The following is a 12837-nucleotide window of genomic DNA, read 5'->3' as shown; positions in this document are numbered from 1 at the left end:
ATCATCACTTCCTAGCCTCTCTGCCTTTAGCTTCTCCCAATCTCTCCAGCAGGACTGCAGGAGCTGGCCGTTCATCCGGATCGTACTGTAGACACTCTTGCACGATGTGTGCGATAACAGGCGAATAGTATTCCTCGATGGTCTTGAGTCTTTTTTGGATTTCGAGGTGGAAGATGCTGTAGGTATCGGGACAGTAGATGTCCGAGGAGGGAGAGAGGGTGCAGACTTCGCAGAGGGCCACTCCGAGGGCGAAAAGGTCGGCTTTTATGCTGACTTCGCTGGCTTCGCTGTCGTCGGAGAGAGCCGAGAGTTGTTCGGGGGCAAGAGCCGAGAATCTTTTGCCATGCTTTGCTAGGAGGTAGCCAGACTCTTCATTAAAGACTGGGTGGATCACTCTGAATCCCTTTTCCTTTTTGCTGTAGTAGATAGACTCCAGCGAAATGTCACCATGCCCTTACAATCCGTTTTCCTCTAGCTCGACTAGTGATCCTAGCGTGCTTCCAATCAGCTTCTCGATTTACTCGATGGGGAAGAGCTGTTTTGTTCCTAATCTCGGCCTGACCAGTTGTGCGAGGGAGGGGCCTGGCGGATCAATGAAGACGAGTGGGTCCGAAGAGTACAGTTCAGCGTCGATGAAGGGCGTATCTTTGACTCTCTGGAGGAAGCGTGACTCGAACTGATGATTCTGCTGCAGGGGCAGTGGCGGTTTGTTCAGTTGCGGCAACTGCTGGCCCATGATAAAATTCAATATACGCAACGCCCACCCAAACCATCTAAATAAGGAATGAATCGTATGGATGACTGTGATCATTGTCTGCGCTATAGCAAGTAGAGAGCCTCGTAGTGGTGGGTCAGCGGGAACAAGTCGAATCCTTTCATATCCTTCACCACGAATTAAGGAGCGCGTCTCTTGTCAGTCATTGGCAAAGTGAGCTGGAGCAGGTTATCTTGGATGGCTCCAGCATTGCAAGCCACGTAGATAAGATTATCCAGTCCACGGCATCGTCTCAGAGCCACCATCACATCCTTACTGAAGCCTGCTCTTGGTGGGTCGAGGATGGCGACTATGCGGTTTCCTCTGAAGCGGTCACACACTTCCTTGATCTTATCCTCCGCTCTTCCCAGCAGCACTTCATAATCTGGGTCATTGTTTTTTGCATCTTCTACTGCTTCTGCGCAAATCTCCACTCCAATGACTTTTAGATTTGGCATTTTCTTGCGGATGGAGATACCAATTGTGCCGATGCCGCATCCCAAATCTAGCACAACATCGCACTCCTTCACTGCTTGGATTATCTGCGCATACAGTACTTCACACATATCGATGTGTATTTGCAGGAAAGCTGTGGGCGAAACACGGAACACATGATCGCAAATGCGCTACTGATAGTAAGGTTGCCCAAAGAGCAGCTCTGGCTTTTCAGAAGGAACGCTGTCTGCTTCTCCGTTGTACTAGAGGAATCCCAAACCGACCAGCCCGATCACTGATTTTCTCATGTATTCAGTTAATTCCTACTTTACTTAGCGCAAAAGCTAAACATTCACGCCCTGTGTCTTGCATACCACCATCACCAATGACTGCTGCAGCCTTTGTGATTCTCTCACTATAAGATATCTCCAAAAACCCACCTGCTTGATGCGATCGAAGGGAAGTAGTTCAGGGAAACGAGTCTTGATGAAATTTTCGAGAAGGGCAACGATAAGCTTGGTGTTTTTGCTGATGATGCGGACTGCTCTGGGAGTCTAAACAGTGATGGTCTGGTTGTGGTAACTGCCCTTGTTGAAGCCTACCACTGGTTCGCCTTCCACGTTGTATCCGATTGTAAACTCGCTCTTGCTGCGGTATCCCTCACGCTGAGCCGAGCACTCCACGAACTAGTTCAGCTTGAGTGGAGGCAGTTCTGTGCCCTCCTTCATCAGTCTGAGCACCTCAGCGTCCCTAAAGTACTGCTTGTTGTAGTTCTCGATCACGCGAGCGAGGTCGCGTTTCTTCCACTCAACCTGTTCGGGGTAGGGCAGCGCGTGGAGAGGCTCCACGATATCCTCGATGCGCGTCTCTCTCACCTTCTTCAGTTCCTCCTCGGTCGCCGCCACCTCCCGCTTCTCAGCTGCCCGAGTGCACTCCTCAATCGTGAGGAACTCGCTTTCTGGCAACTCCATTCCTTCCTGCAAGGCCTTGGCTTTCACTCTTTTATTCTTGGCGAATTTAGCATTGAATTGTTCGAGGGCGATGGGAGCGTTGAACCTGACAACGAAGAAGGACTTGTTGCGCAGCTTAAGGAGGTGGGTGGCTTCGGGGTGCTCTCCGAAGTTCTTGCAGAAGTATTTGTAGCATGACTTGGGGTCGAAGAACTTCTCGATGCCCCAGATGCAGATCTTGTCAGTGGTGCTCTCGCGGGCCACCTCTCGCTCCAGCTATTATAAGTTGCATCCCTACCTCTTTACCGAATCTTCCATACCAACAATATACCCGATTATAGCCCCGTAGCAGTCCCAGCATTATATTACCCCACAGAAACACCAAGACAGAGATAAATAGGCTGGATTATAGTTAAACACCTGTATTGATAATCATTGGAGTCAATCGTCGAAGAGGCTGGAGATGCGGGACTTGTATTTCTCTTTGATGGTGATTTAGTGAGCCTTGCTCTTCAATGACTCTACTTCTTTGATGAGTTCTCCATTTACCTTCAGCAGATGCTAGTACTTGAGCCTGTGACGCTCTCCTTCCAGCATTATACGGTTGTGTTCCTTCTCCAACTCGCCTCTATAATGCTAAAACTTCAGATCTGCCTAGGCAATACGCTTGTCAGCATCGTGAGTCTTGCTATTGAGCGATTATTGGAGAGATTGTACCTTCTTTGTGTAGAAATCTACAAGAGATTGTTTTTATCGCTTTAGCTCTTAAGTTTCTTGTTCCATCATTTTTCGGCTGAATTCATACTTTTGTAGGATATTGTCTTCCAATTCCTGAAACTCTTGCCGTATCTGTTTGTTCTCTTCTTCGTAAAGTGCAATCTTAGACTCCAGCATAGCGACGGTTTCTTTACTGCGTCGCCGATAAGCTTAGTAGTCCTCTTTGAGTGAACTGTAGCGAGATTCTTCCTGCTCGTTTTGCCGTTGCTTGCTAATTCGCTTTTCCTATTGGCTTTTGAGCTATAGCTGTTGCTTTTAGTGTAACTGTCGTAATAGATGCTAGTTCTATGCCCTTAGCGCTTATAGCTAATTTGCTCTGTTTTCCTGTAAGAGAGGCGTGTAAAGATGTACTTCTCTACCTCGCTCAGCTTTCTCAGCCTTTGAATCCTGTAGCTGCCTGGCAAGCCGTTTGATTTCATTTTATAGGTCCTTTATCTTTTCCACAGACATGTCCAGCTATTCAGGAGGATGGTAGACTGTAGATTTTGACTTTACTTCGGTCGCCCATATCTGGAAGCGTTCTAGCTAAGCCTAAAAGGCTTCGTTACTAGTAGCAAGCTGGGATGCCCTGGCAGCCAGTTACCTGTTTTGCTCAGTTAGGCTGGCGATGGTCTCCTTATAAATGAGTGTGCTTTGGCGTTGATTCTAATCCCTGTTTGCTAGGAGTTGCTCCTTGAGCTCCATCTATCGCCTCAATTGAACGTTTTCCCTCTCAAGGGTCTACGTCTTTTCGCGATAAATCACTGCTTACTTGCCTAGAGGTTATGCTTGGGCTAGCTTTCTTTTATTCTCATCTAACTATCCTTTGAGTGTTCTGTTTTATTGTTTCAGTTTAGTGATTGCTTGCTCGTAGGACTATAACTCATCAATGCTGGCCTTAAGCTCTTCTCTAATGCCGCTCCTCTCTTTTCTCAGATACTCCAGCTCTTCCCTCATTCCTCTGAAGGCTTCTTCAATTTCTTCCGCTAGAAACTCGGTCTGGCGCATAAGTTGTTGTCTTTTGCTGGGAGTTTGCCTGTCTGTGTCCTCATCGGGCGATTATGCGATATCTGTGAGGTGGCTGGTGTCTGAATGGTTGTAGGGGTCGTTGCTTCGGTGATGGTGATTGAGGACTCGCGTGAGAATGGCTGCAACCTTATCAGTGTGTGCAGTAAGAGTAAGCAGAGCCATTCTTAATCCCTCAGCTTCATCATAACCGTTACGGATTACCTCTTTCAGCTGGCTCCTCTCGTGCTCCCACTTGGCCTCCCACTGTCCTCGCAAATTCTATAAATTTTCGGAATGCTTTTGAGTGAGAATGTTGGCCTGCTCGCGCATTGATGCTTCAAGCTTACTCTTTAGCCACTATATCTCCTGGGCATGGCGCTGCTCTGCTTCCCGTAAGAAGTTCTTGCTGTTGAGTAGGTTTTAATTGAGCAGATTGATTTCTCTTAGCTGTTGCTCCTTGCTTGAGTTGGAAGCTGTTTCCCTCTCTTCCAGCTCGGCCTCATACTTTTTTATCTTGTTCATCAGGAGCGCCACACGATCCTGCTGTTCCTCCAAGGCTGCTCTCAGCTATCGTGTTTCAAGCTATAGCTCTTCACTCCTCTGCTAATGGAAATCCCGCTAGGATGCGATCGTTGCAGCCTATGCCAGTTTCGTTTCATAGGCTTTGCAGCGGTAGTCGTATTCGTACAATTTAGAATTGAGCGTTTTGCAGAGGATGTCCTTTTCCTCTAGAAGAATGCGTTCGAGCTCACTACGGTACTTGCCCTAGAGCTGAGCCAGTTCCTCCTTGAGCTATTCTACGAGATGGTTGCGCTCAGCCAGTTCGTGCATCATCCTCACCTCTTCGCTCTTCCTCTCCTCTGAGATGAGCTGGTATTTTTTGCGCTAGTTGCTAAGTGTGGTCTGCAAGTCGCTGTGCTTCAATTCGGCTATTCGCAGCTTATTCTAGAGAGTGTTTTTGGTTTGATCCAACTGGAGCTCCAGTGTATTCCTGGCCTGCTCCCACTTAGCATGCAATAGCTACGTCCGTTCCCTCTACGCAGTTACTCGTTCAAGCAAGGCTTGTCTTTCGTATTGTGCTTCAGTCCTCGTTTGATTTCTCTCCGCCTAAGCTCTATCCAAAGCTTCCCTCAGCGCTGCCACTTCATCTTCGAAGCGAGTTGCCTGCTCATGCATTCTGCCTTCATATCCTCTTGCTATCAGCTTAGCCTATTCTCGGAAAGCTTACTCCACGTCCTCTTTCATCCGCTACAAGTTTCGCGCCTATTCGCGACGCACGTTTTCCAAGGCTAAATTGGCTTTATCACGCTCCTCTCTCGCTTTCTTGACTTCATCTTCCAGAGCTCGTTTTCCCTTCCGCAGCTCCTCCATCTTCTCCTATAGTTCACGCTGAGCTGCTCGCCAACGTTTGGTGACTTCGAAAAACACTTTCCTCTCTTCCCGCTCAGCAAACTGGCTGTAAAGTCCTTCCAAAACGTCATTAGGGAGAAAGGTAGCATACTTAGCACAGCAATCCTCTTTCAGTTTTCCGAAGGCTTCCTGGAAGCGAGCCTCAAATCCTTGCTGGCTCAGCGAAACCAGCTTAGGGCAAAGATCAACCAACTGCCTATAGAGATACTACCTAACCTCCTCTCCTATCCTCTAGCGGTTCTATTTCGAAATAGCTTCGAGAAGCAGAGAAACTTCATGACTTAGCTATAGGCTGAGCAGCTGAAGAGCAGCAGGAGAAGAGTGGCCCTCAAGATCTTGCAACTGCGTTTTAATCAGTTAGGAGAGCTGCTGCCGGAGGTAGTTGAGATGCTGGATCTGAACCGGCATGATCTTCCTCACTGACTCCACCTTCGCTGCCAGTGCCGCCTGGATTGCTTCTTTCCGCATGGCCTGCTCGTATTCTAGAATGCGCTCGTAGGTGGAATTGAGGGCGCAGTCGATGCTGCCCCCGTTAATCGCACTCACGAATTCCCTGAGGAGGACTTCGAAGTTGTGGCTTCCGATGTGCACACCGTTGATCACTTTTGCCTCTGCTGCACTTAGCAGGCTCTTCTGCAGTCCGCGAACTGCGCTTCTAAACTCTTCCCTAAGGCTATCCCACCGCACATTGCGTAAACTGCCCAGTTTTTCTTAGTCAATCAGAGGCCTGATGAGGGCAACGCAGTGCCTTTCCTGGAAAAGTTCACGTAGGAATTACTTTTCCCCTCGCTGCCCACCATGGCCTTAACGCAAACACTATTAGAGATACTGGTCAGCTGTGAGCTGGCGTCCACTGCGGTCTGCCATCTAGAGCGCGAAATCACGCAAGACCCAAAATAGTTTGGTTTTGTTAGATGAGCTGTCGAGAGTGGAGGCATGCCTACAGACGAGTGCCAATTTGGCAATTGCCAGCTAGTCGATGGCGCCTACTGAGTTGTAGAGGAGCAGGTTGCTCAGCAGCAGGTTGAGGAGGAACAATTTCCCATCGTGATCTGCATCCTTTTCGATGGAGCCGAAGCCCTCCGTGTCGACCAGCCAGATGTTCAGTCCGTTCTGTCTGATGGGATTGCTCCACACGTTGATGCCCTTCGTGCAGGAATTGGTCGTGGCGCTGGTCTAGAAGCCTCCGCACTAGGGGAAGAGAGCGTTGAGCAAAAAGGACTTACCACTGCGGTAGTCCCCACAGATAGATACGAAACAGTATTCTCCTTCGAACTGTCGCATCCGGTCGACTGTTTCCGCACACACTGCGAATCCTTGATGGGGTAAGTTTTACTTTATTCGTGATTGGGATCCTGCGTGATGAGCGAGAGCACTCTCCCTTCCTTCTGCATTCAAATATAATAAGCTAAATCAATGCTGCAAAAATGGAGAGAGGAGTGGGGGATTGGGATTATATACTACTAGGGGGTTATAAATATTATTAATAGTAAATTATGTTGTGCTGCGGAGAGTGCACTCTGGAATCAGAGACCACCATCACTGCGGTCGTGCTCATCGCGCCCAATCCAGACCTGCGCCTGCAGAAATTGCAGCAGTTAATCGAAAAACCGCCCTCTTCTGAAACTAACAGCTACAAGTATAAGCAACTGCTCAACATCAATAAGGAAAATCGGCAACCCAACAACGCCGAACTCATGCCGCAGAAGACCAGACGAAAGGGCTCCATCCCTCCCAAAATTACAGAAAGCTTCTTCCTCTTCGAAGAAGACGGCGCAGAAACAGGCAGATTCAATGCTCCACCCGAACCATTAGGCCTCAGCAGAAACGCCGAAAGCTCCACCAAACGCAACTGCGAAAGCAAGACCACCTCCTTCGGCAGCAGGAAGTCCAGTGCGGTATTCTTCAGAGAGAGGGAAGTGGAGCTTCTGCAGGAAGAGCTGAAGAAGCTGAGGGAGGAGGAGCTGCGGATGCACAAGGAGAAAATGGACAGGGAATACATTTACCACAGGGAGTTGGGGAAGGTGTACGCAGCCAGGGACTAGTTGCGGAACAGCAGTCGGCAGAGACGATCTGACCTGAATGAACTGCGTCAATTCATGCGGAAGCACAAGCAGCTCTGCCTCTCCTGATTTATATTACTTCTACATGTCAAGCATCAGAGCTGAGCACTATGGCCATTCCTTCACAGAACAAAAACACAGTTAAATGCATAAAAATCACTTGCGACGTTTGAAAAGTTTAGGCTTGTAGGCGTGCTGCTCCTCGCAGCTACGGCAAAGCTTGCCGGCATGGGGGTCAATTTTACTGAAGCGTGAAAGACTTATTTTCGAAAATTTCTATTAGGGTTGCAAGGAGAAGCTCTATTTGGCAGTAAAAGTGATAGTTTTGATACGCACCACCGGCGGCATCTTCTTCGGAGAGTAACTTACCATGCTGAGGTAATTGGGCGGCGTATGGAACCTGGAAGGGGCCATGCTGTTTGATCTCCCATCTTTTTTGGGGAAGGCGGCCTCCGTAAGGTCAGTCCTGCAGCTGTTGGCGATGAGTCTGGACTTAACGGTGAGAAACTCTGTGAGATCGTAGTGGCGGTGGGCTGGCTGCAGGCTGGAGTGTATTCTTCTCTTCATGGAATGCGATTATAATTGTAGGATATATATTGGCAATCGCGTATGAAATGAACATGGAAAGATCAGAGAATGAAGTAGTCGTCCTATCCCTCTGACTTCTCCTCGCTGGAAGCGTAGAGCTGGGCTTGTCTGCGCAACACAGCGTCTATATCCAAGTCCTCATCCGCCAACTCAGAAGACATTTGCAGATTATCCTACGAGGGAAGAGGACTGTCTTTCTTAGCCTTTTTCTTTCGCCTCCTTTCCTTCTCCTTAGTCGCATCCCCGATCTTCTTGTTCAAACTGGGCATCTTCAACTACCGAGTGCTCTTCTCCTTTATGTGAACCTGGATCAGATCCTCGAGATAGTCGTGCAGAGATTGGGGGAAGTGCTTCTTCATCTTGTTCACAGGCACCAAGTATTTCTGCGCTCGGTCCACTACGGTCACGATGAAGCAGAGGGTGTTGAATTTGCTGTACTGCACTCCTTCTACGCTGTCCACTGAATCGATAATTGGCTACCTAGATAGTCGAGTCGAGTGTGAGTGGGCTCGGGGTCCCTGATTCGCTCCATCAGCTCCTCCTGCTTCTGCCTCAGCCGGTCGATGACTGAAAGGTTCAGCCGCTCCACTCCTTTGCGTCGCTGCCGGTTGATGAATTTCTACAGCTCCTTTTCCTTCTTGTCTTCAGGCGGACGCTCGCTCTTCCATTTCAGGTACTCGAAGATGGGTTCAGCTTCGGTTATTTCGGAGGGAAGGGAGTTATTCTGTTGCTTTTGCTGCACCACTGGCTCTTCCGTCGGCAGGTTGAACTTCTTCAGCACAGTGGCAATCTGCGGGCAGGCCTGTCTGGTCACCCACGACGGTTTCTGTCCTGGCTTCGCCCATTCAACCAGGTAAAACATCCTCTCTGAGCTAAACCATCAATTACGTCCCACTTTCTAGGAGGTGATGATATTCTTTATCATATATGGATTATGGCAAGTAGAGGCATTTTACTATATGGGAAGCAGCTTATAGATGCATAGGCAATCAATATAATTCAACTCGGTGGTGGCCGAGGATTATATTTGGCTGGCATATTTTATTGCTGCGAATAAGTTATATATGAAGCTGATCAGCAAGACCCACCTCATCAGAACCTCCAGGTAGCCCACTCCCACAGAACAGATACACCCCAAGCGCAAGTCTGTAGGCTACTGCTGCGAAATGGCCACTGATTCGCAGATCAATACCGCTCGCTTCGCCAAGAGAAACACCGATCCCAGTATCAGTGTCAACAGCTTGGCTTCCTTCCCGCCGCAGGATACCACCTTCGCAGGCCACTCCACCACCAGCAACCTGGACTCCCGGCTGGAGCCGAGGGAGTGGAAAGTGCAGCTGAGCTCCAAAATCCTACCTCTCGACCAGATCATCACCGATAAACGCACCCAATCCTCCAAAGTGGCAACGCAAAATGGGCAAACTCACAGCAGAAGGCAAAAGTTGTAGGTTTCGCTCTCCAAGCGCAATAAACCGCCCCAGGTGAACGTCATACAGCCAGGAGTCATTCCCAAATTGACATAAGTAGGTAGAGATAGCATTTTCTTGAAGAGTTTCAGTCGTCAGGGCCGTATCGTGGACACAGTATAGAAGCGTTTATAGGAGTTATCATAAGTGGGGCCCAGCTATTGCCCCTGAAGTGATGCTTATAATAATAACTAATGATGTCACTCCTTCATAATAATTGTTGAATGCCTCCCAAGAAGTTGAAGCTCATGTGCCTCCACGGCTACGGCACCAACAAGGACTTCATGCAGATGCAGATGCAAGTCCTCGCCAACGAACTCGCAGAAATCGCAGAACTTATCCCCATCGATGCCCCATACACAGTCCCCAAGGAATTAATCACCGATCCGGTCATCTTCAAATACATCAAGGGCCCCTGCAGGACCTGGATGGGCTGGCGACTCAGTAATCCCAATACCAAATAGGCAAAATGAGGACCCACGAAGAGGCGATGCAAAATTTTGAAGATATCCGAGTGGCAATCGAGAGTGCAAGTGAGCATTACGACGGAGCCCTTTGCTTTTCCCAGGGATCGATGGTCTTCCAGATGATATACATTTACCACAAGCTGGGCTACCTCAAGTGGAAGAGCTTCGAAGGCCTCAAGTTCTTCCTCAACTTCAGCTCAGTCTCTGCCAGGATAACACTGGCCGACGTTGAGTGGAACCGCTTCTAAATGCCATCTATGCACATCCTGTCAGAACAGGACATATTCTTTCCAGCCATGATGGTGACTCTCACCAGGTTCAAGGACCCTGAGTTCATCTTCCACAATTTCGGACACAAGTTTCCAACCTTGGGAGTGAAGGAGAAGCAAAAGCTGCTTTCTTTCATGAAGAGACATGGCTTTGGAGAGAAAAATAGCATAATAAACTAAAGTAGACTTTGAAATGGTGATCATTCATATTATATCACTTATAAGTGGATAAATTAATGAACCCCCACCTGAATCCCTGTATGCAGCTCGTGAAAAGGCAAAAAGCAGTAACTGGTAAAGGTGATGCTGTTGGGTATTGATAAATGTATATATATTGGTTGTTGCATCAAATTAGGCCGAAGCCTTGGTTGTGCTAGAGGATGAGCATGAGATTTTTTTCCAATTTCTACTTGCTTTCGTATTCGGGAAGCAGCAGCACGTTGAAGCAGGTGTGAGCAGTGGGCAAGTTGGACGTGTTTGAGTGCCGCTGGATTAAGAATTTAAGCGATTTGAGACCGTCGATAGGCACTCGGTCAGTCCCAGTCACGAAGGTCAGGAAGTTCTTCTTCTGCTCGTGGTCTAAAGAGTGCAAAAAGTTCCATAAACATCTTCATTAATGAACACTGTACCTAATAACGGGGGTCTCAGGAGTGTATCCTCCTTCGTAGGTAGTGGAGGCTTCCAATTCCTTCATATTGATCTCCTCAGTGCCACTGGTAAGAATGCGCAGCTCTTCTGGCTGGAAGGTCTACATAATTTGGTGGCTACTTCGATGATGCCTCCGGAGACGACTCTGTAGAAGCCCCTGCGGAAGGGATTGAACTGTTTGGCGATGTGCTTGTTGAGGATATAGTCGGCGTAAAGTAGACAGTAGTACTCCCTGTTCTAGTTGTTGACCTTGATCTGGCTGCCGTCCTCCACCAGCTCCTCCACGATCTTCTCCCCGAAGGACTCCAGCTCGATGTTGAAGTAGAGCTCTATCTCCTCGACGTCCTCGCTGGTGGTGAGGATGTCCTTGAGGGTGCGGTATACGTCAGGCTCGATTTCCTTCAGGTCCTCCACGATCTCGATGCCGTGGTCCTCCTCGTACTTCCTGTTGAGCAGCTTCTTGTAGATGATGTCGGGGAAGTGCAGGTCGAGGTGGACGGAGTTGTAGAGGGAGAGGCCGAGCAGCATCCCCACGAACTCGAACCTGAGCGGGATCTCGTAGGAGAAGCCGTTGAACCAGTAGAAGCGGCCGTTGTTCTTGGGCAGGAACATGTCGAGGTAGGGATTGAAGATGGCCTTGGTGATCAGCGAGAAGTATTCGTTCTTGACTCCTCCCTCGTCAGCGCCCTCCTCCCCGATGAACTCGATCTTCAGCGGGCTCTTGAGGTTCTGCTTGATCTTGCCCAGTTTCTCCATGGAGTCGTCGAGCAGGTTGTGGCGGTTGACCGAGATGTACAGGAAGATGAGCCCCTCGATGCCGTGGTTGAAATCGATGTTCTGGAAGATGGCAGAGAGGCCGTTCTCCATGTTCTTGCGGATGCTGAGTTTCTGCTCGTAGATGGACTCGATCTGCATGAGCTTGTACTTGTAGTCGAAACTGAGCAGGAAGGGGTAGTTGACGAAGTTGAAATTGGGGTTCTTGCTGAGGTAGATGCGGAAGGCCTCCACCGGCTCGAAGAAGTTGCTGAGGAAGGCGGAGTTGAACTCGGCGATCGGCAGACGGGGCTTGCCCTTGTTGCTGAGGTTCAGGATCGAGAGGTAGTTGCAGATGACTGCGTTGTTCCGGGCCAGGATCTCAGACTCCAGCTGCGGGTTCTCCTTCTTCTCCACCAATTTCTTGCACTCCACCTCCACCATGGCCAGCAAGCGCTGCACCATCAGCCTGAGGTGCTCGGCCGGCACGTCCTGCAGCCAGCTTGCGAAAATTTGGTTATAATAGGATGCCTTCTGAATTACTTATAATAGCTTAAACAGCACCCGCACCGAATTCTCGTGGAAGAGCCTGCCCCACAGCGTCAGGATCACCAGATACTTCATCTCGTGCGCAGACTTCAGGAAGCTCTTGATATCCGCCAGCCCGCTCAGCTACTCCAGCGTTTTCCCCTGAGTTATGGGTAACGTACGAAGATGTTCAGCAGTTCGGTGTCCTGTCCGAAGAGGTGAATATTTTCGTAGATTTTCATGATGGCTTGGATGTCGAGACCGCTCTCACTCTTGGGGTCTGAATTCTTCTTGAGGCTTTCCATCTTATCGATGAGCAGCTGGATGAGTAGAGGGTTACTGCGGGGTTGCTGAAGGAGTGGTTGAGGAACTTAGCGATTTCCTTGGGTTCCTTGGGATGGTTCTTGGAGAAGAAGATATCGATGAAGTCCTAGTGCGAATGATCCATTTGATTTGTTTTTGAAATGATTATATATACGACGATGAATTCTTATCAGCAGCTCTATATATGCGGCCCACTACCGTCGGATATGCCCGTGAGCATTTTTTTGTGACCCTCCCAACACCCCCAAAAGAAGAGAATCGAATTAATCCGAAAGGAAGAGAAGGGAAATGAAGGAGTTTGCTATGGTGGGATTTTTGCTTGAGGTAAGCTTATAATAAGTGTGGAAAATCAATACCGACAGCGGGGGTTGGGGTTGGGGTTGGGGTTGGGGTTGGGGGGGTTGGGGTTGGGGTTGGG

The 12837-nt window shown here is 49.0% G+C and overlaps 1 protein-coding gene across 1 annotated transcript; it reads right to left on the bottom strand.

The window, feature by feature from the left end:
- Positions 1–10572: 10572 nt before the first annotated feature.
- On the bottom strand, positions 10573–12400 carry LOC116268253 (uncharacterized). Its single transcript, XM_031649975.1, has 4 exons — positions 12358–12400; positions 12166–12257; positions 11064–12059; positions 10573–10734 (listed from the first exon to the last, which is right to left on the bottom strand). The coding sequence occupies exons 1-4, from the start codon at positions 12398–12400 to the stop codon at positions 10573–10575; spliced, it is 1293 nt and encodes a 430-aa protein (XP_031505835.1).
- Positions 12401–12837: the final 437 nt, after the last annotated feature.

The sequence above is a fragment of the Nymphaea colorata genome, unplaced genomic scaffold (genome assembly GCF_008831285.2).
Source record: "Nymphaea colorata isolate Beijing-Zhang1983 unplaced genomic scaffold, ASM883128v2 scaffold0164, whole genome shotgun sequence".
Classification (NCBI taxonomy): Eukaryota; Viridiplantae; Streptophyta; class Magnoliopsida; order Nymphaeales; family Nymphaeaceae; genus Nymphaea; species Nymphaea colorata.
Note: the sequence above shows the minus strand (reverse complement) of the source record. Positions and strands in the feature narration are given on the sequence as shown.